The sequence below is a fragment of the Rhodamnia argentea genome, chromosome 8, assembly GCF_020921035.1.
Source record: "Rhodamnia argentea isolate NSW1041297 chromosome 8, ASM2092103v1, whole genome shotgun sequence".
NCBI classification, from domain to species: Eukaryota; Viridiplantae; Streptophyta; class Magnoliopsida; order Myrtales; family Myrtaceae; genus Rhodamnia; species Rhodamnia argentea.
The window spans coordinates 18,922,607-18,949,958 of NC_063157.1; the positions used below are offsets into that span (position 1 = coordinate 18,922,607).

Sequence of the window (27,352 nt, forward strand, 5' to 3'; positions counted from 1 at the left end):
GTGTATACCTAAATTCAGCGTTTTCGACATCATCCGTACAGAAACACCAACAATAGGTGACCGCATTTGATTGTGTCGCATGTACTTTGAATTCTATTGTAAATCTTTTCTTTTGTACTCTCTTTATGTAGAAATAATAATAATAATGTATCGAACTAGTATACAATGTTAAACGGATAATTTTTTGAAATATAATTCGCATTTAGAGTCACATCGTATTTCGACAACCATTTTACAAAGTAATGTTTTTTTTTTTTTAACTCTTCGGGGAAATTCAAATGAGGCTTGTAGCACATCCAATTTTTCAAAATATGAGATCGCCGGCTAGTGGAGCCCCGATTCCTAGGATGTTCTCAAATGCTAAGTTCGAGAATCTCTGGAATGCAAAAACGATAACAAACTTAACTACCATGCTAGAGTCGCCACCAATCAATTTGAAAAAGCTAGATCGATTCAGAAAGTCTTAAGTCAATTGGACACCTAAGTGGTTAGTGTAAAAATGCCAACTCCCTGTGCACACGCATGTGTGGAATGAAAACTCTAGAGATCTTAGGTCCGATGGTTCGGTTACACGTGAGACGGATTATTAGCATTCCACGACGCTCTTTCGATATCATGTCCCTATTGCTAGTTAAGTCATAAATCATTCATCGTTTAATTTTCTAAACGTGCGTGACGGTTTATTCTAAACTTTTAAAATGTTTAAACACCTGTTCGACGTTGTTATTGATCAACGATGTCGTTTTCTATGTAGTGGTGTGACTTCGTTTGTGTGAGAGGTGGAACACGCGCAATGGCAATTCCTGTGCAACATTCAATCATGATTTAAGAAAGTGACATAATGTGACGTCCCAGCCAGAACCTCGTGTCCGTAATAGGAAACTTAAGCTCCTTTAGGGCTCTCGATTTTTTTAATCCCTCCAAGAGCACTACGGCTTTACGCCGTTTATAAACCGAAACTGTATGAGGATCGTAAAGTCGAGACGTTGCGGGAGAGGACATGTAGTGTCCCGTGTACACTGTCCTCAAAATCAACCCTTAATTGATTTCACTCTTATCAATGATTTGCATGCGGAAGCGATTTCATTTTAAGCTTTCGATTAATTAAAAATCTAGAAAAAACACTTATGAGTAATAACATGCTTCATCTATCCATATCTTTTATATCAAACTATATCCATCTACAACATATATATGCATCATAACATGGCTCCATTTAGGTTCTCTACTTCGGGATGGTAAAATGTCCCAAAAAATTGTCTTCGGCTTCCAAAAACTTCTCCATGTAGATCGGTCGCCTAGGTACATGTCATCCATCTTCATGCTAAACTTTTTCTCAATCAAAAGAGTTTCATCTTCGCTTTGTTTTTTAATCTACGTGTGATAACCCTTGTCCACCCATATGCTAGTCACGTAGCGTCTAAGATTTACTTCTTATTTCACAACCATGACCTCGATACAATAAACTTCTACAGACATAATAATACCGAAACGATGAGGGGGACTTACCATTACCTACAAATCTGAAAAGATAAAGAGTAAGATACAACTATCTCATTAAGCGAATATCTAAACCAAATACGGGAAGCAAGCCGGAGGTACAATTCATAATGCAAGCAATCATATCATATATGAATCGTTTCCGAATTCTTTTCATAGATGCATAACATCTCCACTTTTCATATCATAATGCGGACTTTTTAAGGCCCTCTCACCCTTACGGATGAGGCATGTACACATATCTTATCATATCATGTTATGTGGATCCACCCTTTTCATATATGCGCAAGACCCTCTCATCCTTGCGAACAAGACATATAACATATCATATCATATAATCTCACTACCAAAGGTAGCAAGACTAAGGAGAGCATGCATCACAATGGTCCAAGGTTTAAGAGGTGGCCCCCATGAGACTTGCATCATCATGTGGCACTTAGTCGTTAACTAACATATCATATATTCTTCAAGCAAGTATTAGAGTAGCTAAAGCATTACGGCCTAGATAAGGATTAGATATCACTTACCTCACATAGACGAACATTAGAAGCAAAAGAAGTAGTCAATCGTCTTGTGCATGTGTAACGGTCTCGGAAGCGATCCGGCGGCATTGGTTTTGTGGTGGTGAAATGGTGGCTCAAAGTGGCCGAAAGAGAGAGTGAGAGAGGGAATGAGAGAGAGAGAGTCGGTGAGAGAGAAAAAGGGTGAGAATGAAGTGGTCTTGAGTCTATTTATAGGCTTTCTTGACTTGCTCCACAAGTTTCATTAAATTGTCACATATTTCTAAACCTTGTCTTGCTCCCCAAGTTTTATTAAATTGTCACATGTTTCTAAACATTGTCTTGCTCACCAAGCTTTACTATTTCTAGAAATCTTGACTTGCTCTTCAAGTTTTACTAATTCTCACATTTTTCTTATACTATTTAAGACAAGATTAAATTCCTTTGATGCCCTTTTCCCTCTTACACACCTACTCTAGGGCATTTTACATTATTTTCATTTTTATTTTATTATTTAAGTCTACTAATTAATTATTTTGTCTTTTCTATATTAATAATTGGCATAAAATATTCTGGAGATGTCATTTAGGAATTGCCACATAGCTAGTCTAGAATATCCTAAGATCGCAGACTATTTTTCTTGCTCTTTAAGTAAAAAATTAGACATTTTTATTTATTCTAGATTACTTTTTCTAATCCAAATTTGTCTTATATGCTTGACTTGTTCCTCAAGCCAAAAATTATTTTATATCTTTATTTTACTTATCTTATATTTTTTACTTGTTCTCCAAGTTGAATTCGTCTTATGCACTTTTCATATGTCGCTCTCTTATCCCGACTTGTTTTCTAAGCCAATTTCGTCCTTATATGCTAACTTACTCTTCAAGCTAATTATTTCTAAGCTTATTTTGTCTTCGAGTGCTAGCTTACTCTCCAAGCTAATTATTTCTAAGCCTATTTTATCTTCATGTGCTAGCTTGCACCCAAGCCAATTATATAGAACATTTCTCATTTAATTTGTGCTTAATAATAGAGAATGTTCTAGAACCCCGTGGTGTTGCCCAATCAAGAAGGTCCGTAGGCTTTCATTTCTATTCTATAGATGCTAAGCATTACTAATACTAATGACAATTTGGGCATTCTATTTAAATAGGTAAGGTCATCTAGTAATCGATCTCTTATTCATTGCTCTAAGACTTTAAAAAGTGCTACTTGTCAAACTCTCAAGACATTTATGCAGTTCTCTACTTTAGGCGCCAAACAAGCTAAAGATCGAAGTATCTATTTTGCCGAATAAAATCGGCTCATGTATAAGCACGTATAGAGGCGTCGCCCAATCTATGGTTTAATGTGCTCCAGTATGTGTCTGGTTGCCTATCGAATCAAGAGCCACTCAAATTTAACTTGGTTCGGGGTTAAAATCACCCCGTTCCTAAATCAATGATATAATAGAACACTATCGAGCTCACCTCTCATGACCAATTCAAATTGATTCAAGGTTGGTTCGTCGCGATCCGTAGTCCTCCAACAGCACGTCACGCAGTCTAGGGTAGCTAATCCTTGACTAGTGTGTGGCTGGAACGGGCTTCTAGTACGAATCCACCCTCTTTGGACTCATAGTTAGTTTGGTTGTCGATCAACATTAGCTCGCAAATCACGCCATAGATCAATCCTTGGCTAGCTACGGGGTGATCCTATGGTTGATTCACGGCTAAACGAGACCGATCATAATCGACCCATGCTTGATTTAAGGTCGCCATACAGTCGAACCTCAATCAATAGCATAGCCGATCGACATACTAAGCCACAAACCTTATCGAAGGCGATCTCTATTCCTTTGGTGGCCTATCTCAACTCTGGCGACTTTTTGTAATTAGTTCGAACCCTAAGCTTGAACCGGCCCTAAATTTTGGGGTGTCACACATAACATGGCCACGGCAAGGCAAATTCAAATTCGAAATAAGACAACAAGATTACGTAACAAAGCAATAATTACATGCAGCATGGCTTGACAAATCAAATTAAAGACGTGATGGTAAAATGACTTGACATGGCAATATCCACTTACAACAAGACATGGTAAATCATATCCAAAACATGATTGCAATATCACATGAAATGGCAATAACTACATGTGCCAAGACATGGCAATTCAGATTCAAAACATGAGAATAAAAAGGTATGACATGTCAATATTCATATGCAACATGACATGACATAGCATATTCAAAAACGTTATAATAAATAACATGATATGACAGTATTTACACGTAACATGACATGACAAATCGAAAAAAATATCATATGACGATGTGATAAATGCAGAGATCCGAGAGATGTGCCGTGATCAAGGGAGCTTTGATGCCTTCAAACCAAACACCACAAATCAAATGAACCTCAAATGAGAGAGAATTTCTATCAAGGGGAAGAAAGAGCCTGGAGCAAACTTTACTTAAGAAAAATGCAAATGAGAGCTGTTATTAATAACGAATTTTTCAATCTTACGGGAACCTTGCGCAGGGCTTGAATAGCGTTGCGTAAGATTGACTCAATTCTCATGTCCATAGAGAGCTCGTGACTCGAACTTTCCATAAATGCGGTTCCTATCCTAAAAATTGTTGAGATTGCAGATTTTCCACAAGTCGGGCCAAATTGACATTCGAGATGTTGAGTCGGTATGCGTCCCTTGAGAAAACTCCATTGAAGTGATGCTTGATGCGCTGGAAAGTTCACGACCAGATCCGCGTGATCTTATCAGCTGATTTGTGAATAGATCGAGATTGAACTCTCACGATTAAAAGTGGCGATCCAGTTGTTCGATTTGGTCAAATTGGGTGTCATTGCAAAGCTCTTGTAGAGCACGATCCAATTGTACCCTTCGATCCAAATGTTGACAAGTTAGACTTCCAGCCATAGAACAAAAAAATAAAAAAAATGACTTCCGTCCTAAATTTAGTCAAAACCCAGTTCAAAATTTGATGTCTAGTGTCTACAAACAATAGTCGAGGTGCGCTCAAGCTGGCCCCAACACCTCGGTTATAAAAAAAAACAAAAAAAAAACATATTTTAGGTTTAAAATTGTTGGTCAAACCTTGTTCAATTATTGGTCAACCCTAGGTCGAACTTATTAATTCCTTTGAATGTATGACCGGGATTTATTCCTTTGACATCCGAAGGTAAGAAAATTCTGAGGGTCGGATCTTCAGAGATTTATAGTAGGATCAATTTCGCCATCCTAAGGGTCTCTAGCGTCACAAATCTCACCGGTAGCTTCGCCGCGAATTCAATGATCAAACCCGCTCAATTGCAAAGATCATTAATTGAAAAGAAAATCAAAATAACCTGCTCAATTGCTAATGAATCTCTAGCGCTATTCTTCTTTGACTCCGTTTGTTCCGCGAAAAATGCGAGAGTTTCGAAAAATATTTTCCGAAAAGTTATTTTCCAGAAAAATGACAATTTATTCCGGTGTTTGGCTAAAATATGATTTGATTTTCCTCCATGGACTCCTTTTAATAAATTTTTTTATTTTCATTTTTTATTCTTTTAAAAAAAATAGAATTTTTTTTAATTATTTATCTTTATCTTTTTTCTCTTTTTTTTAAATTTTTTTCTTCTCGTTTTGTTGATTGCTAGCCATGGCGACCGACCTTGCAAGAGAGCTCGAGGCTCGGCCGATGCCGATGATTTCGAGCTCCCTCGAGGTCCATGAGCTCCAACCTTGCCACGGGGCTAAGGTGCTTGAAGCTACGCTGGGAAATCGGTTGATACGAGCACACCGGGTACCGAATTAATTATGTTGCACAATTTCGAACTTCCAATCTCATTGAATGTACTTCGAAAGTTTGGTAGCGCGCAAGGAGCATTACTGGTTTCATGGCTAGAAATTAGAGGATTGAAGCAACGGTCGGATGCCGTGTACCGGAGAATGATGGTAGGCGGCATGTGTTGACATTCACGGTCAGCGAGCTCGAGATCGTCGAGCTCGGCCGAGCCGGGAGCTCGTCGGCCCGCATCATGGCATATTGTTGAGCTGCCACCTGTCTTCAAGGTCCGCGGGTGGTGAAGGAAGCAGCGGTGGGAGGAGGAAGGATGAAGGCAAAGGAAGAAGGAGAAAAGGAAAAAAAAAATAGAAAATAGAAAATAAAAGAAAAAGAGAAAGAAATAAAAAAAATAAAAAAATTGAATTTTTAAAAGGTAAATAAAAATGAAAAGAAAGTAAAAAGATAATTATAAAGACAACAAATGAGAAAGAGAGGAGGAAAGAAGGATGAGAAAAATGTTTTCCTCTTCTCGAAAGGAGAAAAATATTTTCCTCTTTTCTACTTTTGAAGGGGTTTTTTAATGAGTGAAAAATGTTTTTCTATATTAATTTATTTTTTGCGAACTAAATGCCGAAAAATTTGAAAAATATGTTTTAAAAAATTATTTTTCGTAAAATAAACAGAGACCGGAAGTTCCCCCGCCATGGCTCTTTCTGAGGTGAAAGTCGTAAGAGCCCTTTGGTAAATTGGCAAAAAGGAGAGAGGAAAAGCAACATGAGATCCAGTCCATGAAGTTCCTTCAGATTCTCCGGGCCGCAAAAGCGATTCCAACTTGCCCTTTTTTTATTTTATTTTATTATTAGTATTATACTTATAAAAACTTATTTTCCCTTGTACGACGCGGTCGCAAAAGCGATTCTCTTTTGGGCTTTGCCATTACTTTTCCGGTTTTTCCATTGATGAGTCTTTCGATTCACGGGTTGCTAGTGGACTCTCACTTAAAAAAAAGGGTGGACCGACGTCCACCCCGAAGAGCACGAGGCCGTCGCTGCACCGTCCACTAGCAAAAAACCAGTTTTGACTCGCTTCGATCGCAAGCGGATTCGACCTCGTGACCCCTTAGGACATCCCCCACACCCACCAGAAGCAAAGTTTAGATACTAGATGGTTGGTTAACGATCTATTTGATCTGCAGCTACTAAACTGAAACTACTCCCAAGTCACCGGGCACGTAGTGGAAACCCACGTGGCACTTGGGCTTTGCTTGACCAGTCAGTTTACTTTGAGATTCCTTTTATTTCGCGAATAATACAGCATTTCTAAAAAATATTTCTCTAAAAGTTATTGTCACAATGGCTGGTTGAGATATTAAAAATAAATAAATAAATAAAACATATTTTGGAAAGGAGAATCCGATTTTATTTACCCAAATAGATTTATACTATTCAAGCACCACTAACTTGACACGGGGCATTGGGATCTCGGATTTAGCCTTGATGGACCTCGATTAGGGGGTTGGGGACTTGGGCATAGGCAGTTGGATCCCAAGCAAGAGCATAGGCACAGATCCCAAGTCCACAAAAGCCATACCCGAGAACTCAATGCCCGTGCCCGGGTCCACAGAGCCTGGGGTCCCAAGTACTCGAGCCCGAGTCCATCGAGGGTCGGCCTAGGCCCAGGTCCACAGAGGCCCGATCGCCCTTGCCGAGTTCCCGACACTCGGGCTTGGGTTCTCGACACTCGGGGTCTATCGAGGTTGAGACGAGACCCCAATGCTCATGCCCGAGTCCCCAACGACCCAACCCGGTCCTCTAGCCTTGCCCGGGACCCTAGTGCCCATGCTCAAATCGCCCGCGCCTAGGCCCAAATCCATCGTGGCCAAGACTTAGACACCAGTGTTGTGCACAACCTTAACGCTTGTGCTCGGATCTAGTGTTAGGACCTGGCCCATTGAGGTTAGGCCGAGGACCCAATGCTCGTGCCTAGGTCCCTACACCCGGGATCAAGTCTACAAAAGTCGAACTCGGGACCCTCATGCCCATGCTTGGATCAATAACTATCGAGGCTGGGTGCATGGCCGTTGTGGAACTCGGGCTCAAGCACCGGGATCTCGGGCCCGACCTCTATGGACTTAGGTGCGAGCGTTGGGTACCCGAATACGAGCGCTTAGGTCTTGGGCGCATCCTCGATGGACCCAAGTGCGAGTGATGGAGCTCTAGGCACGGGCAATGGGCTCTCGAGCTCGAGCACCGAGAACCTAGGCACGAGACTATTGTCCTAGGGCCGGCAGACTTGAACTCGGGAATCCTAACATTAGTTCTTGGGTCCCAAGCCCAGCCTTTGTAAACCTGGGCCCAGCCTCCACGGACTGAGGTATAGGCATTGAGGGCTAAAGCCTAGGTGTCGGGAACCCATGACATGAGCAACGAAGTATCAGGCCTAGTCTTTGGGGATCTTGGCTCGACCTCAATGGACTTGGGCCTTGACATTGGGGATTCAGGCATGGGCAACGAAGTTTCGGGGCCGGCCTATATGGACCTAGGACTGGGCGCTGAGGAAGAGAACAACGTCATAGGCTTGGCCTCTGTGGACTTGGGCCTGGGCGTCCTGGACTTGACCTCGAGCATCGAAGTCTCAAGCCCAACTTTTGTGGACTCAGACCTGGCCTCTTTGGACCCGAATTTAGCTTTGATGGATCCGGCCTCAACACCTTAGACCTACCTCCAATACAAACGTCAATATACAGTCATATTTTCAGAACTCTTTTAAATTTTTTAAATATAAAATCATTTTCTTGAATTTTAATCTTAGGTTTTCCCGTTGATTAAGAAAACTTACCAAGCGAGCGGAGCTTTCAGTGTCTGGGTAATTATCATTGTTGACAAGTAATCCTTGCAGATTCTACTTCTTTAGCTTCACCCCGCAATCTCCGAGAGACGGGACGACCTAATATCAAGTCTTCCGATTCATCAGCAAGGTCAACGTTTCTAGACAAGAGATTATGCCATTGAGAGGGTAAGCAGAATTCATCACACTGATCCAGCCTTGATGCGTGTAGTAATCTGTCTGCGCGCGGTATCATTAATCTACTCATTTTCTCTTAATACCAACGTCACAATGCAGAATAAACTCGTGAATATCGCTGAAGAATTGGAGGAAAAACATTATAAGCAGAAACAGAATATGGAGGTTCAAAATCACAGTCTTCTTGAAATCGCCAAAAAAAACTAAATGCCAATAATAAGACCAAAAGAAAAATAATAAAGCAGAAAAGTTACACTTCAATATTGCAAAAAATTAAAAGGCAAAAATGTAGTAGAAACAACCCAAATTCTCGAGAACTCCTAGCATAGTCCTCTTAAAAATTCCAGCAACTTAGTCGACCTCCTCAATCTTGGGACCAGCACCGCTGCCGCCAGCGGGAGGAGCATCCTCATCCATGCCGCCGGCACCCATATCAGCACCTGCACCCTGGTACATCTTTGCAATGATGGGGTTGCAGATGCTCTCGAGCTCCTTCATCTTGTCTTCAAACTCGTCCGCCTCGGCCAGCTGGTTTGAGTCCAGCCACTGGATAGCTTGGTCGATGGCATCCTCAATCTTCTTCTTGTCCTCTTCCGATAGCTTGGCGCTGATCTTCTCGTCCTTAATTGTGTTCCTCATGTTGTAGGCATAGTTCTCCAGTGCGTTCTTGGCTTCAACCTTCTTCTTGTGCTCCTCATCCTCAGACTTGTATTTCTCCGCCTCCTGAACCATCTTCTCAATCTCTTCCTTGGACAGCCTCCCCTTGTCGTTGGTGATCGTGATCTTGTTCTTCTGGCCAGTGGTCTTGTCTTCAGCAGAGACATTCAAGATACCGTTGGCATCAATGTCAAAGCAGACGGTAATTTGGGGAACACCCCTAGGTGCCGGAGGAATCCCTGAGAGCTCGAACTTGCCCAACAAGTTGTTGTCCCTTGTTCTGGCTCTCTCACCTTCATAAACCTGGATAAGGACTCCAGGTTGGTTGTCCGAGTAGGTGGAGAAAACTTGTTCCTTCTTGGTGGGGATAGTGGTGTTTCTTGGGATCAACACTGTCATCACACCTCCTGCAGTTTCCAGACCAAGTGAGAGGGGGGTGACATCCAGCAACAATAGGTCCTGGACCTTCTCATTGCCCTCACCACTCAAAATTGCAGCTTGAACAGCCGCACCATAAGCCACAGCTTCATCAGGGTTGATGCTCTTGCAGAGTTCCTTCCCATTGAAGAAATCCTGCAATAGCTGTTGCACTTTGGGGATCCTAGTGGAACCACCCACAAGAACAACATCGTGGACGGAGCTCTTGTCCATTTTTGCATCCCTGAGACACTTCTCAACTGGTTCCATACACTTCCTGAAGAGGTCCATGTTGAGCTCCTCAAATCTGGCACGAGTGATTGTAGAGTAGAAATCCACACCCTCATACAAAGAGTCGATTTCAATCGTTGTCTGGGCAGTGGAGGAAAGAGTTCTCTTTGCCCTTTCACAAGCTGTCCTCAATCTCCTAAGAGCCCTTGGATTTCCGTTGATGTCCTTCTTGTGCTTCCTCTTGAACTCTTGAACAAAGTGGTTCACCATTCTGTTATCGAAGTCCTCACCACCAAGATGAGTGTCTCCAGCTGTTGCCTTCACCTCGAAGATACCCTCCTCAATGGTTAGGAGGGACACATCAAAAGTGCCGCCACCAAGATCGAAAATCAACACATTCTTCTCTCCGACACTAGTGGCCTTCTTATCGAGACCATAAGCAATTGCTGCAGCAGTTGGCTCATTAATGATACGCATGACATTGAGGCCAGCGATGACACCAGCATCCTTGGTGGCCTGCCTCTGAGAGTCATTAAAGTAGGCAGGGACAGTGACGACTGCATTCTTGATAGTCGAGCCCAGGTACGCCTCGGCAATCTCGCGCATCTTTATTAGTACCATGGACGAGATCTCCTCAGCAGAAAACTGCTTCTCTTCACCTTTGTAGCTGACAACAATCATTGGCTTCTCACCAGGGCCAGGGATCACCTTGAAGGGCCAGAGCTTAATATCACTCTGGACCGAGGAATCATTGAATCTCCTTCCAATCAACCTCTTAGCATCTGCCAAGTAATCACATACATATAAGACACCACAGAGATTAAAACAATCCAGAACTGCAAACCCAAATGAAAACGCAGAGGAGTAACGATGATGTAGACAGAATTAAGCACTAGCTAACTAAATTCGCTCAAACACACAACTAAAAACACGACCAGCGCAATGCCAAGCCGTTTCAATGGCTAAAAAACAGAGTGATTTTGCCACATGTATGTAACGACACTATCCATCTGAATTGTACAGGACACAGGAAATCAATCTCGTCAGATATATCATGCAGACACATTAATTAAGCTACCGACAAAACAAAACTTCGAAGCAGAAGTCTTCCAACCAGTTAAACAAATTGGATATAGTAATTACCTAAATCCAGCAGGCAGATTAGTTCTAAAAATACAGTCGATACTAACGATGGATCGAGTTTTCATAATAGCCACCACCCGTCACTAACACAACAAATTACGTTCAAAGCTACGACGCTATCCGTCCTAATCGACCGTGGCTCAGGTCGCAGATACTACCTCCCCACTCGGCAAACATTGCAGATCCGGTAAAGTAAGAAACAGAAGCATTCAAGTCAACTCGACAAACTTTACCAAAAAAAAAAAAGTCAACTCGACATCGATCAGATCTACCGGAAATTCAAACCAGGAGCGACACGAACACGCCGGAAACCGAACGAGGGCAGATGCTCACCGAAGACGGTGTTGATCGGGTTCATGGCGACCTGATTCTTGGCGGCGTCGCCGATGAGCCTCTCGGAGTCGGTGAAGGCGACGTAGGACGGGGTGGTCCTGTTGCCCTGGTCGTTGGCGATGATCTCGACGCGGTCGTGCTGCCAGACGCCGACGCACGAGTACGTGGTGCCCAGATCGATGCCGATCGCAGGTCCCTCTCCTTTCCCGGCCATGGTTGGATCGGGGTTTACGGCAGGTCGACGGATCAAGAGAGAGCGTGCGTGCTTCGGATTGAAGTTTTTTGAGTGGGAAGGGAAGGGATGACGGATGGTATTATATTTAATTGGGGCGTGGGGAGGGGGTGTTAGGGTTTGAGGGTTCCAGAAGGTTCCGCGAGGCGATTTTCAGCCGTTGGATCGCGGGGGAGGTGGCTGGACGGCTGATGGGTGGGTGAGCAAATGAGAGGAGGAGAAGAGAACGACAAGGCGGAGGGCCCTGATTGGTTGGGGAGACTTTTCGGAGATAAAGGCCGTTAGTTGCCGAGGGCCCGCATGATAATATATTTCTATTTCAAAATTATTTTTGGAGTAAAAATTTCATTATCAAATCTGAAGCCAAAATTCATCTGATTACAAGACCTTATTTTTATACTTCTGATGTAATTTTTTGCTTCAAAATTTATTCTCGACCCACTTTCAGAAGTAAAAAAAAAAAATTATTCCTCTTTCAAAAGTAGAAATTTCTAGGCATCAATATCTCTTTTAATTCGCCGAAAACCATTGTCAGCCACCGCCGCCCATCATTGACAACCACCGACCACGACTTGCTGTCACCACCCGTTTGACATCTCTAGGCATAGGCAAGAAAGCATTGGAACTCCCCGTGCTTTTAGCGTGGATATATATATGCTCGGCCATCGTATTCATTAATACAATTTTCCCTTAAAATTGGTTCTCATTTGCATAAATAATTAAATGACAAATTATAAGTAAATCCATTAGTATTTGCATTTCACTTTTCTCGAATAAATTGCATTTTAGATTAAGATCAATAATTCTTCGTAGAAAATTTTGTGTTAATAATGTTCCCGAAATAGAGATTTTCAATTGTTATCAAATGAATTTATATTCTAAAAACAGAAATTTTATTCTGTTATCGAATATTTTTTTTTATCGGAGATTAACTTTTCGCCAGAAGTTGATTTTCGAAGCAAAAGTGTTGTCATGTGCGCCCTAAAGCTGCGTTTGGTTCGGCATTATGAAAGCTTCTTTGGCCCCAAAATCTCTTGAAAAAAATTTAAGGTGTTTGGCAATAATTTCCATCGGGGTTTTGGATGAAAGCTGGCCTTGGGAAGGCTAAAAGCTTAATACTAGTAGCGACCACTATTGAGCTTTCAGCATTTTTGAAATGTTGAAGGCCACATTAATTAAAAGTATTCAATTGTTTATTTGACCCTCAAATCCTTACCGAAATTTCAAATTTGTCCAAAAATCGTTGGTGTGAACATCGGCCATCCTCTATGGCACAATTGACGATGACGTGAAAAATTTCTCATTTTCTGCTCAATCTTTTTTATTTTTATATGAATTTTTACTTTATTGTTAAGGCCTTGCTAGAGAACGCTAGGCTCGCCAGCCACTAGGCGAGCGAGAACCATGAAGCCCCCACCGAGAGATGGCAAGGCTCACAATCCTAGCTGCCCACGACGCAAAGGATTGCTACCCTCCATAGTGGCATGCGAAGCCCTCGCCAACCGTGAGTGAGGGGCGCAACCCTTGCCCAATGGCGAGTGGGCCCATCTTGGCCTTTAACAATAAAAGAAAAAAGAAAAAATTTATTCAAAAATTTTACATGTCAATATTGACCGTGTCAACTTTCACGTTAGCAATGTCCGGTCAAAATTGCCCGAAAGGACTAATTAACAAATTGTCAAAACGTTTGGGACTGAACTGGTTAAAGTGCAATAGATTTAAGATTTTTTTGGATAATTTTCTATTGATTCGCAAAAGTTTCATTAGCTTTCCTTTTTTTTTTCTTTTTATTTAATCTTAAATTTGTACATCATATAAATATTCGCATGTTACTTCACATTTTTTTTCATAGTTTTATAAAAAAAAATTAAGCAACATTTTGAGTTTTAGGGAGAAAACATAATAGCTTAATTCTATTTAATTCCAAAAGCACATGACCTTTTAGCTTATTTGGATGAAACATATCTTTGACTTTTCAAACGATTCATAAAAGAACAAGGAATTTTTATGCCACAGACAAATCACCCACCATTCAAATCTTTGGCTTAATTCGACCAAAAAAAAAAAAAAAAAAAAGCTCACCTGGCAGTGGCACTGGCTGATGTGTAACGGTGACGTTTTGGAGAAATGGTATAGTTAGTAGAGAAAAACAATTACGAATATCTCCTGAGACGCACGTGAAGTAAATTGTTCCATCCAATTTTTTTTTTTTTTTGGGTCGGAATTCCATCCAATTAAGAAAAATAAAAGTTGGTGGGATTTTACTTAACGTGCAAGAAAATAGAAGTACGTTAAGTAAAAAGTTAGTGGGCGTTTTCGAATTGTTAGGTAAAGTCGAGGTAATTTTGTCCCCAGACAAAAGTTGGTGGGATTTATGGGATTTGCCTTTTCTAATGTCTAAAGTCACCGACAACAAAATGCTCCGATAGTCCTTAGAGTTAGTGGATCCCTCCATCGTAATTATGATTTTGCCAATAGGCATGTAGCCCTCCCGATAAAGAGAATGGAGGGTAAGGACGCCTGTATCATAAGTGTGAGGTTCGACTCCCATACTCGCAAAAAAGGCAGAGCAAAAATAAGAGAGATGAAAAGTAGTTAGAGGACCGACAAAAAAATATATATATGCTCTTTATTATAAGGCTTATCGAATGCGTCAATGTAGATTGAAAATTCATTTTTTTAACCCATATTCAATATGGGTTAGTCAAGTTTTTAATAAATGAATTGCTAATGGATTTGTATTGTACATCTCGTCGTAAATGAGTTGCAAATGAGTTTGTCCTTAAACCCATTTAGCTTATAAAGGTAATTAGTTGAGTTAATCCATTCACGAGATGTAATCCTCTTGAATAGTTTTTATAACTAATTTAATTTTTTAATTTTTTAATTTTCTCTCTTTCTTTTACTTTTTTTTCCTACTAAGTCCAATGAGGGTCACCACCAACCCTCCACGAGTCATAGGCAAGGGCCGGGCCGACCGACCCTCACCGACCTGTTGTCGGTAAGGGTCATACCCTTGCCTGCGACCCTCGCTTATGGTTGGCGAGGGTCGGGCCGCCCTCATCAGACTTAGAAGAAAAATAAAAAGAAAATAACAAGAAAAGTAAAACTGCAAAAATAAAAAAAAAATTAACTTTTTTAAATTTTTGATATTTTTTAGACTAGAAAAATTGTCCACAATATTTTAGCAATATAATATTTTTGAAAATTTTATAAGGAAAAAAGTTTTCCTATATTGGATTAAACAAGTAAGTGTCTTAGCAATATGGATCGGATCAAGTACGAGTCGAGTATGGGTTGGGTCGAGTATGGATCGACAAAACTTATCTTGTAATAAATGGGTCATAAACAAATTATATAGATTAATTTGGATCGGACCATTTACGACTTGATCCAACCATTTGACAGGTCCGATCGCCACACACAAAACTTAAAGACTCAACAATCAATGGGGGGTCGGCCTGTTAATTTAGTTACGACTTAGAACAGTATCATGCACCTAATTGTCTCCAATCAAAAGATAATACCACTAGTGACTATTGTATTGTTATTTTTCACGTTAGTCGACTAAATAAAGATGTTGCATTACTGTTTCCACACGTAAGGCTGACATGACTCGTGCTAGGCACCACAAGAGCATTATAAATAAGATTTTTTCACAGAGAGAGAGAGAGCGAGCGAGCTTTCCACTTGGCAGCACTATAAATTATTCAAATTTCTTAATTTAATTTAAAACATTTTCGTAATTTACCAATTTAATCATAAATTTTTTGACGATTTGTCAACATAGGCATTCCGGAAATTGCTAATGTAATGGGCTAGCTAGCGTCGATCATCCTACAAGACATGACCAATGTATTTTTGCAATTTTCGTTTTGAAATTTCCAGATTTATTTATGAGATTTTTTAATTCTTTTCTTTCATTCATCTGATTTCGGCTGGAGAAAAAAAAATCAAAAATTCTTTTTAAAAAATATCAAGTCGGTTCTGTCCGCATAAAACGACCAATGTCTATGTCATTGATTTCCGCTCAAAATTAGCTAAAAAAACAACATTGGTAAATTGTCAAAAGATTTAAGACCAATAAGCAAAATTAAAAAGTTTAAGATTGAATTAACTATCTGTATAATCAGTTTAGGATTTTTTGAATAATATTTCCATAGCAGAAACGCCGAGAGATGATGATCGCTGGCAATAGCAGCGGTTTACAGTTTTGAGTTTTTCGGTTATTGAGTGATTTGGCAATTAGAGTTTCTTCGGGGTGATTTTGAAGGGGACAAATTAGCCTTTTTCGTCTTGGTGGTTTCATCTTCAAATGCAACATGTAGCACCAGTCCTAAAGCACATCATGCGCGTAGTCCACTGGATTAAATGCAGCACCTTCCAATCGGTTCTGTTGTACCGGGCTTCCTTTATTTTGAACAAATTTACGATGCTTCTCATCAGAACTGCCACAAACAGATTGTCGGAAACTCCACCGACTTCGATGCTGCGAATTTCCTCGTGATTGAATTGGCACAGCAAAGAGAATCCTTTTTGGAACATGAGGACCATGCCAACTTTGGAATTGATGATAATCGGCACAACAGATCGCCACTATAAACCTGCTCTTGTATAATAATTCCAGCAGAAGAAGAAATAAAGTATCTCCCCGAAGAACATCATATTCAGACACCAAAACAACGGCTAAAGTTCAACAAACTCACATTCCTAGAGAGCAATGTCAACAAATGGTGGCATGACCATACAGACAACTGGGAGCACCAGTTATGACCATTGTGTGTGGCCAGAGTGATTCTAACCGATGACGAAGTCAATCAGAGACCCGTTGCAGCACCTTCTGTCAGTCCAAGTTCCAGACAGAGCGGCTTTAGTCCAGCTTCACCCAGGATACTGAATGCAGCTAATCCATAGTAAGAGTGATACAGATCTGGTAGCTCTTTGGGGAACTTACCGAACCCACCATACTAGCATAAGAAAATAAAAAAAAAAAGAAACAAGAACATCAGGCACTTCAACATAGAAAGATCTAGAGTAGAGAACAAGCACAGTCATTGTTGCTGAGATTTGCTGGAAAATAATATAAGTAGTTTGACGTCTCGTCGTTTTTCTTTCTAACCGAGTATGCCCATTCTTACTTAAGTGACAAGGGGAAACTCGCATAATAATCAATAGTAAGGTCAATTTGCAACGCTTCAGGCAAATGCCTTTCTTTACTTAAACAAAGTATGTTAATAAGGTCTATCACATCCAGAAAGGGAAATAGTTCCGACAATTTAACTAATGTAAGACTATTGCACATAGTACTGATATGCTCACTTAACACACTAGCATGAATATATTGTTCCATAGCTTGATAGATACCGTCTTCAAGGTAGATGTGCATTGGGTTTGGATGAAATCCACTATTCTAGTCTGGAAATGATTGATAAAACTCAAGATACAACATTTTGAGCAGTGGACTCACGCCAAATCATAATAACCCTTGACCAGGAAGACAGTAAAACCACAACGATATAACTTGAAAATTGTGATACTGGCAGAAAATGGTCCAGCTATTCAGTACCAGCTGCTCGGGCTTGGCTCATCTTTTTCAGATCAAATAACTTAAGTGGCTTATCAAGTCGAGCTTGATTTAATTGTTTATACATAAAAAAAACATACACCGACACTATTGTACTTGTACTGCACTTGAAATTTGAATGAGTGGGATCGAGCTTTTTTTATTATCGAGTCTTCAAAATTTGAACCAACTTAAGTTCAAGTATAGATCATGCTTGACTTGACTCTACTCGGATACAATAATTACAGATCGAGTAAACTTATAAGCAAAAAGAAGCTATTTTCACCTCAGATTGACAAGTCAACAGAAAGCTTCTCAATCCTCTCTCATCAATAAATTTGTTTGCCCCTAGAGTCCCCATCGTTGCTCCAATCCTATGTGGAAACATTACATATGTCAATGCATAATAGACAACACTATCATGGAAGTTCCATATGGAATTTTTTTAACTCACCAGAAGGCATAACATGTATCACTAGCCTTATTGGGTCTACCTTGAATTCCACCATCAGCAACCTGCCTCTGAATGAAAGAAATAAAAGAAAGAGAAGATTTTACTAAGTCAGAAAACCTTACCACTAACCGTATTCCATTAGTTTTTCAATTTGAAGATTCTTTTGCTTTTTAGGTGCCTGATTTCTGTTCACTTGCAGCACATTTTAAGATGCAGCTTCAGGAATCAAAAAGTCACCAACAAGTGTGGCTATCAAACCTGCAAGCTCCAATCGAGTAGCGACTGTATGTTTGCTTTTGAACTGAGTGCAGAGGCATTAGACAAACAATCATCTCCAATGAATCCCATTAATCGTAGAGATGCAATGGCACAATATGCAGCACCACCTGAGCCACTGAAAATATTGGTATTAGTCATCAATAAACAATCCAGCAGAGAATTCTTCCAAAGATAATGCACAAAAGGCACTTACCAAGACCATGCGAAATCATTAATCATAGATCCGTTTCACAAAATGTTGTAATATTTTATTTTCAAGTGAATGGCAATATATGAATTTCCTAGGTATAGCAACCTTGATTACCAGTGAACCAAAGTATACCCCAAGAAGATCATATATATAGATCAAGGACATAAATCAATCTGAATACATGTTCCAGAAGTTCTCAATTTTCAAAAACAATAAAGATAGTAAACAGACATGCTTGCCACTCCCAACATATTTTGGACATCCTTGCCCATGGGCCTCATCTTATGAAAAATTAACATGGAAAGGAAACAGCTCACTGTAGGTTCCACTGCCTTAACTAGGATTTTCTTTTCTCTGGATGCACAATGAAAGCACAAGAGGCTGGGTTTGTGATATAACGAGGAACCTAATTTTGCCTGTTAGGCGTCACTGCCATGCTGGAAATTGCATATTACCACAGCAGTAAACGTCAATTTCTGTGGCAATAGACTAGAGGGGTGGCTCTGAGATACTTGCAATTCCAGTTACTCTCCAGAGATTTGCCAATGTTTTATACCAGCTAGGAACTCATGATACAATCATTCCTTTGGCTTGTTTCCATGCACCCGTGATGGAAATAAAGTACTCAACAAATCACTCACGTTCAGTTGGAGGCTGATGTCTTGGAGTTCAGATCCAAATTTCCCAACAATATCGACAACAAAGTCCAAAGAGATTACAAAAACGAACACCATCCCTATTCTCTGCTTCTCTGTGTCTAGGGGTGGAAGGTGTGATTGTCTGTGACTGAGTGCACATGGGTTTGCGTGCGTGCGTGCGTGCGTGCATGCATGCACACGTATGAATGTTGCACAATAACATCAATGGACAATCCTTGCAAGAAAGTCATGCAGAAAAATCATGCCCATCACTACTCTCCAGCAAGCAGATCTTATCACTTTTCGTGATAGCTTTAAGATTGCAACATCTGACCTGTATAAATGGCTATGCTAGTCGACGAAGACCGAAATGCATTTATATGCTTTAGGGATATGTCCAAAGCCTGCTTGACTTCGGACACAGCATTTAAAATAAAAAGACAATTATAGCCTCATGAACAACAAAGTAAACCTAGCCAGAAAAAACAAATATTGTAAGATGTCAGACAAGTCAATGCTCGTCCTGATTCCACTGAACCACCTCCATAAAAGAAAACGAGAATTGGAATAATCAGAAAATGTGTATTTTTATGCTCATAATCTGGTCTGTTGCTTTTCTCATTTTCCTTTTAGAAAGAAAAGAAAGAAGATATAAGTGAGAGATAACGGATGAGGATTATTTAACCGCTGACCAGCATCACTTCACCACTATCTTTGCATTTCTACATTTCGATCCCTTATATTCTCAAACAAATCAAAGAACCAGGTGATTCTCAGGGATAAATAATTTTTCCTTTACACAAAAATAAGAAATAGATGGAAAAGAGAAGGCTCGGAGCAGAATCAAAATGGGCATGCTCCTTCAGCCATCGATATCAGCGGCAAGGAGGTGCTCCGGCATAGGACTCCAAGGAGATGATCAAGGCTAAGAGGATACAGGGGGCACGGCAGAAGGATTGGTGGAATGAACGGCCATGGGGTGGCACTCAAGAGGACGAAATCACCATCATGATAGACCAGCATCATCATTTCAATAATGAATGTGATGGTGGTGGGTGAGACAGCTTTAGTTCGCTTCGTGCTCAAATGCAATAACGCAACGACAGTACTAGAACAGCAACAACGGCAACACATGGTGGATCAGCATTTGGTGAAGTGAAGGTGTTCTGGGCAGCGCAACAATGGCATGTGTGGGGATTAGGCAGTGATTATAGTGTTCATGGTGGTGAGGATTAGGCATTGACGTGAGTGTCTAATGGTGGTGGAGTACAGGTGGTTGTTCGTGAAGAAGATTAAGGGGAAGTGGTGGATGAAAATATTGATGATGTTTCCTGGAGGTGATGGGGGAGAAATGATTTGAAATTTTTGTCCGCTTCTATAATTAATTGTTTGCAGAAGGAGCAAAATTGTTTGTTCACTTTAAATTGCTGTGTCCAAAGCCTAGTAGGCCATGAAATTAGTAGCTCCCTGTTTTTATGTTCACATCCAAGCTTTTAAATACATTGGAGTGCTCTGATACTGCAAAACCAGACTATAAAGACGAGATTATCCATTGACTAACCATGAGATTCTGAGCCAGGAGTCAACCCAAAGCCACCATCATATGACTGCAGAAGAAACAGTACATTATTGTCAGTATGTGTTCCCAGATATCCCCTTTGATATGCCAGCTGACTGTGACATAAGTAGCGAAAACACGAATAGAGTCAAATAAAAGAACCTATACACCTCCAACCTGACAATTTAATATATACTCTTTAGCTTTCTCCCTGTCCATGCCATTCCAGTTATTCAACATAAAGCAAATGGCCGCTGTAAGAGCAAGTAGCAAGCAGTTTCAGTTAACACATATATCAACATTGAGAAGTACAGAAAAAAAAATGACAAGGACAATAGATTATCTATCAGCACTCTTACCAGCACAATATAAAAAACGAAGATCTCTTTCTGCCCCAATATGAATGGGCATAAAGCTGAAAAATGTAAAAGTAAGTACATCAGATAGCATCTAGACCAAACGGAAACATTATGAAGGGAAAGCAAAATATGATTTGTAGCTTAGGATAAAATCATCTGGGACAGAATCTGTAGACAACTTTAAGTATTGCAGACTTTAATGTCTTGGCTATAAACGTACATAAAGGTTATGAATGTTAAGGGAGTTGAGTGCGCTTGCTTGAAAACTTCCAAGCAAGGTGTCCGTGTGAGATCACCAAGGAGTCTATCGTCTCAGCTCACAAAAAAAGAGAGGGAGATGTGGAAACAGCTCAAGATCATACCTTCCATCAGACTGTTGAAGACTTCTCATTGATGTTAACATGGATGCAGAATCGATGTTTGATAAATTGTAGCCAACAATTTTCAGTATGGCCAGGGCACAGTATGTGCTTGCCAAATGACTTCCATTTTGAATAAAAATCTACAATCAGGTAAAATAGAACGAGTTGAACCCAGGCAACTGTAAAAATGCCCATTAACAACTCTGCTACAAAGCAAAAGCTTGCTTGCAATTAATAAGAATACACGTGTCTTTATCCGTACCGCATTATCTTTTGAAGGGAACTGAGAGCTTCTCGAACCATGAAACCCATAAAATTGTCCTAATCAAACATAATCATCAGATCTATCGTAATTTAACTCAATGAGCTTCTGAACAAGATATTAAAGGCCATCTTCTCTCTTTCAAAATTATAAGCACCTAGTCCTCACTGTATGGAGAAGAATGGCCATAGGGGGAAACATAGAACTAAGAGATTAGATCTTGCAAACCAAAATCTACACAGTCAATTTGCTTCTTATTTTTTTCGCGTATATCATGAAAATGCTAACATACCATTGCCTAGATCAGATTTACTCCTCGGATGAGCTTGAAAAGATAAAACCCAGCCAGCAACCGCATCTTTGTGTACCTACAATTTGGATTAATATGTGAGTACTTTTGTGGAACATAAATTAAACACATCGCAGACATCTACGTGAAGCCTTACTCAAACCTTCCCTCTATAAGAAATAAGAGCGAAAGATGAAGATTAAGATATTAGCAATGTATATCACTGCTTAATTGTCTCGACATCATAAAAACAATGTACGGCCGAACAAAACTCTAGAAAACGACCATGTCTTAGTACCAGTGCCACAGAAAGTAAGCCACTTCATATAGCACGGCTGTGAGTCAATTGAACTAACTTGCATACTATTTAAACTTGGCTCTCTTCCTCTGAGTTTGAGTGGCTCGAGCATGGACTTTGAACCCTTTCGAGGTAGAGATTGAATGAAAATACTTGACTCGAAACATTGAACAAGCCTAAAGTGGTTGGACTCACTCATATATCGGAATAAAAAGAACTGCATACAAAAAAAAAAGAAAAGTGATTTTATAGAAGTTCCGAAAACCCAAGATCAAGTAAAAGCTTAACTGCTTAAATTAAAATTCTCAAAATCGAGCTTGAAAAATCAGGCTGGATTAAACCCCCAACACCGCGTAACAGAGAGAACGCGATCAATTGCAAAAATTCAGCCGCTCGGGCTCGCACTCATTGCTCGAACTTCATCGAGTCTATTCGATCGTCACCCAACCTTATCCTACAACGGCCGATTCAACAAGCACAGCATGTACGTAATGAAATCATAGTCAAAGTCAGTTCTCAAAGTAAGCAATGGAATTGTGTAGGAACGAGCGAAAAGGACGAACTTTGAGAGAGAGAGAGTCGAAGGGCGACATACACGATCGAGGGCGTCGAGAATGTCGAGGCCGGAGATTACGAAGTAGGCGAGAGTGAGGTGGTTGATCTCCTGGGACTGGTAGTGGAACGGAAGCATGTGGTACATCATCTCGAGGAACTTCACGTGCTTCTCTCGGTCGAAGGAGGCGAGCGAGAGCGGCCGCGGCGGCGGGGAGAGAGACGGAGACGGCGGATCTGAATCGGACAGAAGCTCCCGATCTTGATCTCCCTCCATGGCTGAAAACTGAGAGAGAGACTTTGCTCTTCTGACGACGAAACCCAGACCGATGAATCGAGCACCCCTTTAGACGCAAAGATATTCCATTTTTTCTAATCGAATTCTTACAGTTTTTTTTTTTCAAATTTTGATTGAAAGTTTGGAGGCGATTTTTCAAGATTGTGTTTTTCTGTCCAATTGTAGAACAACATGGGAAACTCATCTCTTGCTAGTTGTTTCTTTTTTTTCTTTTGTTCAATTTCACCAAATTAAGTTTGATACAAAGTAAAATCCTTCGAGACTAATATGAATGTTTTTGCACCCAAACAGAATTTAGAAGGGCTAATTCCCTAAAAAAGCACAAACTTTAGGTCTAATGGTGGTTCTTACCCAAACTTTTTTTTTTTTTGGATATGTTCACCACAAGTCCTAAAACTTGTCACTTTAGTGCGATCGAGTCCTAAAACTTGCAAAAAATTCAATCGAGTCCTAAAACTTGTCAAATTAATAAAATCAAGTCATTTCGTTAACGCCATCAAATTTTTTAACGCAAAACGCTGACCTATCACATTTCTCTCTCCTACGTGGCAAATCCACTTGACCCACTAATCCACGTCGGCAAAACGGCGTCATATTGCGGGCGTTTGTTTTTCCTGTCCAAAACCCAAATGACGTCACCTCTATTCTTCATTCTGCATCGCCTCTCTCAAAACACTGAACCCAAAAGCTCTTCCACTCCTTCGATGATCCGGCATCCCGTGGGAGCATCTCAACCGTGGATCGAGCGTCGACGACGGCGGCGGCGACGGTCTCCAATCGTCTGTCCTCTTCGCCTTCTCCATACATTTAAACCCTAAAGCCCCAAATCAAGCCCCAAATCAAGCCGATATGGTGTCCCGCGGGAGTCCTTGCGGCGGTGAGCCATAAAAAGTTCCTCATCCTCAAACGAAGGCGAGGGTGCTCGCGTCGAATTCAAAGCCATTGAGATCGGAGTCCGGCTCGGGTCGTCAGATTCAACGTCGTTAAGCTAGGATTCCGCTCGAAAACCTAAAGCCCTACACCACTATCCCCGAGCACGTATGACCTTTTGATCTTCTCCGGCCTTTTTCTTTGCCCTGCTTTCTTTCTTATATATGTATCTGCAATTATTTTTTGTGGAGGCCACGACGAATGTTGAAATATTTGTTTCGGATTAAGGATTGCCCCGCATAAGTGTTAATATGGGTATGAACCGATCTCCCCTTTTTCTTTTTTGCTCTTTTTCGCGAAGTTTCTTATTCAATTGCTTCTCTCTCCTCTTGATTACACTCTACCGATTTCCCGTGTTCTTTTCTGCTAAAGTTTCTTATTGAACCACTTCTCTCTCTAGATTACACTCTTATGGGCAACTATAGTTTGATGCCATGTTATAGTCCTAAGATGACGACGTTTGTTTCTTCTTCTTTTTTTTTTTTTTTTTGCAAATTTGATTGGCTCTTTCAATTGACCAAAAGAGTGTAAGGAAAAGTAGTCATTAGGTGTATGAAAAGTGAAAATCTCGTCGTTGTATGCGACGCATCTATACCTGTGATCTAGTGGCTGAGATAGATGTTAGGATAAGTACAACTATCAAAGTCTACAAGATTTGCTTTGGGTCAAAGAAGGCAATACATCAATGTTTTGGCTCAGTATTAAATAGGTCCTCATGACCTTATGGAGACATTTCTTTCAGCCTCTTTCTATGCACCTCAAAATCTGTCATGTTAGTACTCTTAGCACATTTCCAAAATTGTCTCATCAACTGCTTTCCTTTGTATTTTTTACTCCAATTAGAATATATGTGTCTTGCACACATCCTGTGTTTTGCATTTGGCAAAATCTCTACTACCGAAGGGATGAGACCACGACAAATATATATATATAAGAGCATAACATTAATATCGATAAGCATTGCATATAGTGTCGTAAAAAAATCTAAGATGAGTGAAAATACTATTGCATACCTTTTGTTGGTCACTTAATAAAGCCCAACCATTGCCATCACCCATGTCGAGGTCTTCTTTCAATAAGTTGACAAATCAAGTCCATGTGTCATTATTCTCAATTCTTACAACTGCCCATGCCACTGGGTACATTTGGTTGTTGGCATCCCTTCCTACAGCATATAACAACTCACCCTTGATCAAGCCCATCAAGAAACATCCATCTAGTCCAATGATCTTCCGACACCTTGCCAAAAATCATTTCCTGCAAGCATCAAAGCAAATGTAGGCCCTATCAAATAATGGTTCGTAATTTGGCGGTGGTCTTTCAACTTTCATTTTAAATGTCTTGTGTGGCTTGCAGTGTAGAGCTCTCCCAAGTAGTCGTACATATGTCCATACTCCTTGCTACAATTGCTTGCAATTCCTTGAATACTTTCAACTTTGTTCTCCCGCATTGACTCAAAGTGACGTTTACCCCAAGCTATTCTTTAACTAGTTTCTTCAACCGAGGTGCATTGATTTTAGGCATAGTAGAAATGAGAATCATAAGTGTTTAGCTAAATAAGAACTAGACATTCGCTAATTCTCAAAAATAATACTACATATATGCCCATCCGTGTACTTTTTCAAGTGAAATGATCCAATTTTGTTGTCAAGAGCACCATAAATCATCCAGCTGCAATTGGTCTGGACACACCTAGCTCTTACAAACCTAGTAGTGTTCTTGGTGTATTTAATTGCTCTTTGCTCAACCACAGAGTACCTCTAAATTGCATCTTTGAACTCGGTTGCATCCTCAATTGTCATGCCAACAACAAATACTAGATTACCACATGTTCGATCATATGATGGAAACCTACTCATCCTCCTTGAAATAATATCATTGTCTTCCTCATCACTCTTATCATCGAAACTTGAATGAAGACTTTCTTCCTCGTCTGAATTATAGTACTGTTTTTCGTACCCAAAAGCATCCACAATAAAAGAATTAGCCGCTAACTCTATTGGAGAGTCAATGTGTAAATGGTAAGTAATAGCTGCAACAATGTTAGTTCTAGTTTTCAGCCTATGTCTTGTTGAAAATTTCCTTAAATTTCTCCTTACACCAACCAGCTCACGATCATCGTTGTCACTCGAATGTTCTCCATCCTCCAAATAACATGCATAATCATCATCACCCTCATCCATATTCGTATTACCAGCCTCAACCCGATTGAAGTCATCATCAACATTAGCAATCATATTTTCGAACAAATTACCAATCATATTATCCACACTTTCCACATTTACATTAGACATACCTCCAATTTCTATCTCAACTCCCCCAATCTTAGTAGCCATCTCTTCATCATCGACATGCTCAATATATAGTTCTACATTTTTAGAATGCAGATAGTGATATAACAGATCTATCACACCAGAGTTATCCCATAAAAACCTAAGAGTTACACCATCTTCAAGAATACTACTTCCGGGAACTCTATAAAATAGTTTTTCTATTTTATATCCAATCAAAGCCTCAACGGCTTCAATTATATTACACAATAAACCATTACTCAAATCTATTTCAGCAATATCAACCCTTCCACCTAAGTATTCCAATGATGGTCCAACTTGAAATTTACCTCCAAAGAAAACAGTGACATAAACTTTGTTGTTGTTAGCCATCCGACCTACAAGGAAACAAAAACAAATCATTGATCAATATAGGAGATAAAATGAAGCAAATTTCTTCATTTGCAAGCACGCACTCATCATTAGCTGCAGATTCTACTTATCATTGGGAAAACGACACAAATTGTCGGACTCTTCCACTAATAAAACAGCCTCATTCCTTCCCTTCCAAAAAAAAAAATCAATAGTAGAAGCAAATTTTCTCCGCAAATTCATAAAATGTATCCATATAACAATACATTCAAGATAAAAGCAACCCACTTTTTTTCAACCCCAAGATATGATTAAAACCCAAAAATGGGGAACCAAAAACTTTAAAGACTTGTAAAAAGTGATCTGCTGATTTTTTTTTTTTAAGAACAAAAGAAAATCTTGTAGATTTTGATAGTTGCACTTATCATAACATCTATCTTAGCCACCGGACCACTGGTATAGATGCGTCGCATACAACAACGTGGTTTTCACTTTTCTTACACCTAATGACTACATTTGCTTACATTCTTTTGGGTAATTGAAAGAGCCAATCAAATTCGCAAAAAAGAAATAGACATCATCATCGTAGGACTCTAACATGGCATCAAAAACTACGGTTACCCATAACAGTGTAATCAAAAGAGAGAAGCAGTTGAATAAGAAACTTTAGCAGAAAAGAACAAGGGAAATCGATCGATACTTATATTAACAGTTATGCATTAAAAAACCATAAATTTCACCTTCGGTCTTACAACTAAAAATCGAACACCAATATGAGCAATCCTTAATCAGAAACAAATATTTTGACATCCGCCATGGCCTCCACAAAAAATAATTGCATATACATATATAAGAAAGAAAGTAGGGCAAAGAAAAA

General features: G+C 40.0%; 2 protein-coding genes across 4 annotated transcripts; both read right to left on the reverse strand.

Moving 5' to 3' along the window:
- Positions 1-878: 878 nt before the first annotated feature.
- LOC115726145 (heat shock cognate 70 kDa protein 2-like) lies at positions 879-15,489 on the reverse strand. Of its 2 annotated transcripts, XM_048283655.1 has the most exons (4): positions 15,458-15,489; positions 11,570-11,816; positions 9,107-10,875; positions 879-891 (listed from the first exon to the last, which is right to left on the reverse strand). In XM_048283655.1, the coding sequence occupies exons 2-3, from the start codon at positions 11,781-11,783 to the stop codon at positions 9,140-9,142; spliced, it is 1,950 nt and encodes a 649-aa protein (XP_048139612.1). In that variant the 5' UTR covers positions 11,784-11,816; positions 15,458-15,489; the 3' UTR covers positions 879-891; positions 9,107-9,139. The 2 variants fall into 2 exon arrangements, with proteins under 2 accessions (XP_048139612.1, XP_030511756.1); XM_030655896.2 differs by lacking the exon at positions 879-891 and having other exon boundaries at positions 9,006-10,875.
- Positions 15,490-16,266: 777 nt separating this feature from the next.
- On the reverse strand, positions 16,267-22,886 carry LOC115726146 (geranylgeranyl transferase type-1 subunit beta). 2 transcript variants are annotated; one of them, XM_030655898.2, is made up of 11 exons: positions 22,649-22,886; positions 21,759-21,834; positions 21,467-21,525; positions 21,205-21,344; positions 20,843-20,898; positions 20,661-20,737; positions 20,487-20,532; positions 18,077-18,204; positions 17,819-17,886; positions 17,651-17,738; positions 16,267-16,768 (listed from the first exon to the last, which is right to left on the reverse strand). In XM_030655898.2, exons 1-11 carry the CDS (start codon positions 22,880-22,882, stop codon positions 16,619-16,621), a joined length of 1,122 nt encoding a protein of 373 aa, XP_030511758.1. In that variant the 5' UTR covers positions 22,883-22,886; the 3' UTR covers positions 16,267-16,618. The 2 variants fall into 2 exon arrangements, with proteins under 2 accessions (XP_030511758.1, XP_048139613.1); XM_048283656.1 differs by having other exon boundaries at positions 22,617-22,745.
- Between the last annotated feature and the right edge of the window lie 4,466 nt (positions 22,887-27,352).